The sequence below is a fragment of the Scylla paramamosain genome, chromosome 35, assembly GCF_035594125.1.
Source record: "Scylla paramamosain isolate STU-SP2022 chromosome 35, ASM3559412v1, whole genome shotgun sequence".
NCBI lineage: Eukaryota > Metazoa > Arthropoda > Malacostraca > Decapoda > Portunidae > Scylla > Scylla paramamosain.
Window position 1 is genome coordinate 4,685,001 of NC_087185.1, and position 6,509 is coordinate 4,691,509.

Here is a 6,509-nt window from a genome sequence, read left to right on the forward strand (position 1 = left end):
TGAAATAAAAAGGAATTAACAAGGTATATATTATGTATTAGCGCTACATTATTTAATTTTTCTCAACTAATCATTCATTATTTTTTGTTTCATTTTTGCATAACAAGACATGAAGATTAAAATAATTTAACTGTATGTAATAAGAAACGTAACTTACGAAGAAATAGAGAAAGAGAAGTGGCAGACAGAGAAAAAAAAATCAAAAGGTAAAATAGGCAGAGAAAAGTAAAGGAAGAGAGGAGATATATGAGAGACATCGAAAGAAAAGAAATAACGAAAGGGAAGTGGCACGGAAAAGAAAAAATAGCGAAAGAGAACTGACACCAACATAACGGAAGAGAAGACACACAGAAACGAAATGTCAAAAAAAAATGGAATACACTAGAAAGGAAATTAATAACGAAAGACGGAAAGAAAAAAAAAAACACACAAAGGAAGAAATAACAAAAGAGGAAAATGCACAAAGAAATAACAAAAAGAAAAATACACAAATAACAAACACCGAAAGAAAAAAATAGAGAAGAAATAACAAAGAATAAATAAAGACAAAAAAAAAACACAAGAACAAATAAACAAAAAAAACAAAACAAAACAAAACAAAATTAACTAGCAGAACGAGGCACGTGACCAATTAAGTGAAGTACTTGTTTGCAGAGCTCACTCGTAAACCTCACCTGATGCAGAACTCCCTCTTATCATCACAACGACAAGAGATCAATAGTCACAGTTACGAAGCCAGGTACTTATTTCCCCGAGTGTACATTCCCTTCATAAAAGCCAGGTAATGAAAGGCACCTGTCCTTCTATTCAGCTGGGGTAGGTGGGGAGGGAAGCTTCTATTTGTGGTGCCTTTTGTATACATTTTGAGGTGGAGAGGAGGGGACCAAACACACTCGCTCTCTCTCTCGGCCTCTTGCTGGAGCTCGAGAAGGGTTATGAAACTTTCCACTTCATTCAACAGAAGTTTCGGAATGTTGCTTTGTCATGAGGGAGGTACAGCGCGGGAGACCAACAGAGGAGGAGCGGGAGTGACTGAAGGAAAGGGTGAAAGAGGAGGTGAGGCAGGAGGAGGAAAACAGTCAAGAGGTAGAGAGGAAAAAAAGAAGAGAGAAGGAGAGAAGAATTGAAAGTGGTGGTGGGGTAAAGCGAAGTTCTCTCTCTCTCTCTCTCTCTCTCTCTCTCTCTCTCTCTCTCTCTCTCTCTCTCTCTCTCTCTCTCTCTCTCTCTCTCTCTCTCTCTCTCTCTCTCTCTCTCTCTCTCTCTCTCTCTCTCTCTCTCTCTCTCTCTCTCTCTCTCTCTCTCTCTCTCTCTCTCTCTCTCTCTCTCTCTCTCTCTCCCTAGAAGCAGGTCGAGGCTTAGTAAAGGTAAGATAACCACTCAGAGGGCATTTTTATTTTCATATTCGTCAACTACAATGTTCATGATGGCGTGTAGTGTACGTCTCCTTTACGTAAACTCACAATCGTTATAGATACTGAACGAAAGCAAGACAGTAAGTAGCCTTGAGTTTGTTTGTATGTAACTCCAAGCCTTCCATAGAAAAAGAAAGAACGAAAAAATAAATAAAATGCGTTTTTCTAAGTATACACTCTTGAGTATCGCAAAAAAAAAAAGAGAGAGAGGAAAAGCGGAGGAAAATTAATTGTTTTGGGAGTAAAATGAAACGAAACAGAGCGACTGGTGGGAGTAAAAGCAGAATGAAATCCGCTTGTGAGTGTTTTAATATTCACACAAGGTATGAATTTAATGCTACCGCAGAGGGAAAGGGAAAAAGCGGAGAGGAGGAGGAGGAGGAGGAGGAGGAGGAAGCAATCTAGTACGTCATATTCGCTCGGCTGCGTGAGGTATATAATAATGTTTTTCGCTGACATACGTAAACCTGACGCAACCCAACAAAGCTGAGTGTTATGAAGTGCTTGGCGGAGTGCAGGTTACTAAGAACACCTGCTTTACCTGTGCTACCTGGGGGCGGCGGGCAGGTGGTTACGAGGATGAAAACTGAGGAACTTCAGCTCCTAAAATGATGAAAAGTCCCTTGATATGAATGTTGAGGAATGAAAGAAATGGTTTGAGTTTTCCCTGCCTGTTCATTTTGCTTGTCGTGCGATGATTGGTGTTTGCTCAGTGGCTCCCCCGCGTGCACGAGACTCCGCTGCTTTCGTGCGCCGCGTAGGACATTGTTGTACTTTCAAATTGATGCGAGGGAGGTAATTCTGGTGCACTTCTGAATGAAATGAGGACTGAGGGAATGATATTTGCTTTCGGTTGATGATGCACGGTTATGTAGACGACAATTGCAGAGAGAGAGAGAGAGAGAGAGAGAGAGAGAGAGAGAGAGAGAGGAGGATTTTTTTTGTATCAAGCTGCTTCCTCCTCCTCTTCCTCCTCAAGAAAGTTAATTTAATGCCGTGCTTTTATACACTCCCTAACGACTCCTGGGTGGGTCGCGGCGCTGAAGTTGGGCAGTGGCGCTGTTTTCTGCTCGTTTTTCTCCCTGGCGCTGCGGGAAAGGTGTCAGGGAGTCGAGGAGTGAAGAGTTGCTGGGGTCATTGCTTGATTCCCGGCGTCACTTTTTCTTGCCAATCAGTGACATCGTGTTTTCTTTCTTTTTTTCCTCTATTTATTTGTTTATTTCTATGTTTGTTTATTCATGTATTTGCTTATTTATCTTTTACGTCTGTGAGAATGTGTTTTCTTATTTTGGAGTAAAGTTGTTATTATTATTTGTTTTATGTAAATATTTATTTATCTATTTATTTATTTATTATTCTTACCTATTTGTTTATGTATTTGTTTATTTATTTATTTATTTGTTTATGTAGTTATCTATTTATCTGTTTATGTGTTTATGGTGTTTATCCATTATTTACAATTTTATAAGTCATGTTTTATTTATCTCTTACCTTCACACCTACGTGCAATTGGTATTAATTTTTACATTCACTAGACAGACACCAATCATTTTCCTCCAAACATTACAGCGACATCACAATTCCCCCTCTGAGTGAATCTTACTAATTTAAAGACCAACATGTCTACCGCCCACCAGTCACGTACACTCTCCCTGACCCTCCCCTGGGCACCTGACGCAGCACGCCCCGCCGCTGTGGAGCATAAATGGCCCGTGACGGAGGGCAACACACGGGAACATTGACTGAGGCGTGTGAGGGAGGGGAGGGTTCGTGTTGTAGTGACTGGCTGTTGTGTATATTAGCAACACCAGAGGGACGTGTATTGTTAGTGCACATCGCTGGTTTGAGTTTGTTAAAGTGAATTCTGCTGCCCGGTTTGTGTTGCTCAGGTAGATTTTATTCGTAAAGGTGCACAGGCTGAATAGAAAGGCTTGTGCAGGTTGATATGTGTTGCTCATAGGGGCTTTACTCGTAAGGCTGCACAGGTTTGGAGTGTTTGAGAGTGTGGTGGTGTTGCAGGTGGAGGCGTGGAGTGCTTCGTGTGCAGCTACTCCCCGCGGGGCAACACCTCCAGGCTGGACGGCTGCACCAAGGCCAACTTTACCGAGGAGAAGATCGAGACTCGCGACTGTCCTCTGGGGTGCGAGTCGGTGGCGACCTACGACCGTAATGGTAACTGTTCTTGGCTTCTTGTGCGTCCCCCGCCTTGCCCTGCTGCTGCCTCTGGTGTGCTTGCTTGCCTGCTCCCTGCTTGCCCTGCTTGCCTACATGTCTACCTGCCTGCTTCCCTGCCTGCTCGCCGCCCTGCTTCATTCCACCTCATGTTCCATCTCGCTCCTTGTGCTTCAACTTTTGTGTTGGTTTATTCTAGCTTTTTTTTTTTTCCTTCCAACATGAGTTTCGTTGTTTCCTTTTACGACTTTAGCTGCCGTGGTGTTTGCTGGTCTGCCTGCCTGCGTCTGCTGCCTCTTCCTGTTTTCTGTTCGTGTCCTCCCCACCTGAAGTTTTTGGCTTCCGTTTGTGTTTCTTGCTTGCCGCAGCGTTACACTGCACCGCCCGTGTCGTGGTTTATCGCTTATCCTTGTCCATCGCCTGATTCTTTCCATTGCTTATTTACCCGCTGCAAGTCTCAGTGTCGGTGAGCATACTGCCTGCATCCATCTGCATGAATATCCCGCTCGCTTATGCCATGTCCCATTGATTAGTGAAAACCTGCGAGTATTCTCTCCTGCATGTTTCCCTCAGCACTGGCCTGTCTGCCTGCCTGCACCGTGGCTTGACGTCCTGCACCAGACGCCCCACTCGGGCAGCACTTCAAGTTGTGTTGGTGACGGATCTGAGTGAGGTTTCTCCCTCAGATGAGCTGCTGAACTACCACCGCAACTGTGCCACCAGCGACACCATCATGACCAACACCTGCGAGACCTACACCAACATCATCCTGAAGCGCGAGGTGTGCTCCTGCGACTGGGCCTACTGCAACACCGCCTCGGGGGCCGCGCCCCTGTGCGCAGCGCGGCCGTCAGCAGTCCTCACGTCGCTGCTGGTCCTGGGCGGTGCGCTGCGGGCCTGCGCGCTGGTATGAGGCGGCGCCGCTGTCCTACACGCCGCCGTTCTCACCGTCATGTATACATGTATATTTTTTTTCCAAAGGTCACTTTGAGGTGAGCAGCTGCTGCTGTCTGGTAAATGTGCTTCAACATGAATCTTACGAGTGTAGGATCAGGCAGCGAGACGCAGGGGAGGAACGAGCAGCGGTCGTAGTCCCGTGCCCTTACTCCACCCCAGCAACCTCCGGATTTACAGCATGGCCCCGCACCGCTCTCCAGGGGGCCATGCACAGCCCCACCGCACCTGCCGTGGCCGCGGGCCGCCCCCTCACCAGGTGATATGTAACCGCGTTAAGTTGAAAAATAAAAGTCTGCGCCCCGCGACCCGAGACACCACTAGTCATGGCGCCAGGACCACCTCAGGCTAGTCAGCGGGCCAGAGTGCCCGCCGCTGCTGCCCCACGCTGCTGCCGCTGCCACTTCTCAACACGGAACTCAGTGATCTCCATGCTGCTGCCGCCGCTGTGCAGGGTCGCGGCGGGCGCCGAGGCAGGTCGCCGGCGCTTGCAGGGCACCGAGCTGCGTCTTTCTTCGGCGCACGGACTGGTAAGCCGTCCAGTAGAGTCACTCGCCACCTTGCAGTCCGAATTAGTAGAGGAGCGGCGCGAGAAGCCTCGCCGAGCTAGTCACAGCGGCACGCTCAGTGTGTCCGGGCCAAGCTTAGGTTTCTCTTTCACTTTGTGCTTGTTTATAGAATTGGAGGCACTGATGTGGGAGGCCCCGGGGCGTGTCGGGGCCAGAAAGGACCGCGGTGCTGCCTCGTCTTGCTGTCCTGAAGCACGCCGCCTGGGCGCCCCGCGGTCCACCGACGGTGCCTCAGAAGCAATAAGGACTTTGTTTAATGTGTACACGTTAGGTACCTCCGTCACTGCCACGCCAAACACAGGACCGGTCCGGGCCGGGGGGCGGCGCCGCTCGTCCTCCCGCTCCGGCACCGCCAGACACCGCGGCGCAGCCTTAGCTTGTAGACGTCATGTTTTAAGTTAAATGAGCTTCCGTCTCTTTCAAAAAAGGGATATACATGTATTTTATAGATAGTTTTTGTACTTGTTTCACGTGAGCGAGGAAGGCGTGTCGTGCTGGTGCAGGGCGGGCGTGTGGGCGGCGCGGCCAACACTCGCTGCCGACTACGCACCTCCCTCTAGCTGGCCACGGGCACGCCCGTGTTCCCGCCGCCAGTGGGCCGCGCCTCGGGAAGTGATAGCGTGCCCTGTGAGTCGCGGCAGTCCCTGCGCCCTGCTGGGGACCGAGGCGCCTGACGCTTTCCTTGACGATGCTTTACATGTACAGTTTTTTATGACGCCTCTGTGACCACTGGCATACGTCTTTCATAATGGTCAAGTCTATAATATATTATTCCATAGATTTTATACCACATTTTAGGTTTGTAAAAGATGCTATATATATAAAACATAAAGTGTATGTAATATACTTAAAAGTTTAGTGCCGTTTTAGGTTAGATAGAGAGTATATGTGTACTTGCAGGGTGACCACTGTGTGTTGTTGTGTGTTGGTCACCAGCACACCTGCTTGACACACGACCAACACGGGAACACCTGGATGCCACCGACCACCTGCAACTCACCTGTCAATAAAATCTGAAAGAGTTTCACTATTTCACTGCAACCTGACATTCTTTGCAGCGCTATTCTGCATACCTGTGTGAGGAGCTGCCTGGAATATGACGTGCGGCTCACCCTTTTTACCTGAGCCCGTGTGTACCGTGGAGTGGCGCTGGCCGGCCTCACCTGGAGTGCCTTTCATTTCAGGATCCATAAAGGCCATCCCATCAGTTCATTTTAAACTATTTTTCACCTTAATATTAATCTCATTACTCATCTTCATCAGTCTTACCTTACAGTCCATTTTTCTTCCGTATTTTTCACCTTTTAAAAGCTTAATATTTCAAAATCTGACTTTTACTTCTTATCTAAAAGATTTTCACTTATCGCTTCGTTCCTCCGGAGTTTGTCACCTTAAATTATTC

The 6,509-nt window shown here is 47.7% G+C and overlaps 1 protein-coding gene across 1 annotated transcript in view; it reads left to right on the forward strand.

Annotated features, from left to right (window-relative positions):
* LOC135090587 (uncharacterized) overlaps window positions 1-6,130 on the forward strand; it is a 77,536-nt gene extending 71,406 nt beyond the window's left edge. Inside the window, exons 4-5 of the mRNA XM_063987466.1 lie at window positions 3,432-3,584; window positions 4,271-6,130. Of these exons, the coding sequence (XP_063843536.1) occupies window positions 3,432-3,584; window positions 4,271-4,497 (380 nt within the window). The 3' untranslated portion in view covers window positions 4,498-6,130. The remainder of the gene's footprint in view (window positions 1-3,431; window positions 3,585-4,270) is intronic.
* The last annotated feature ends 379 nt before the right edge of the window (window positions 6,131-6,509 follow it).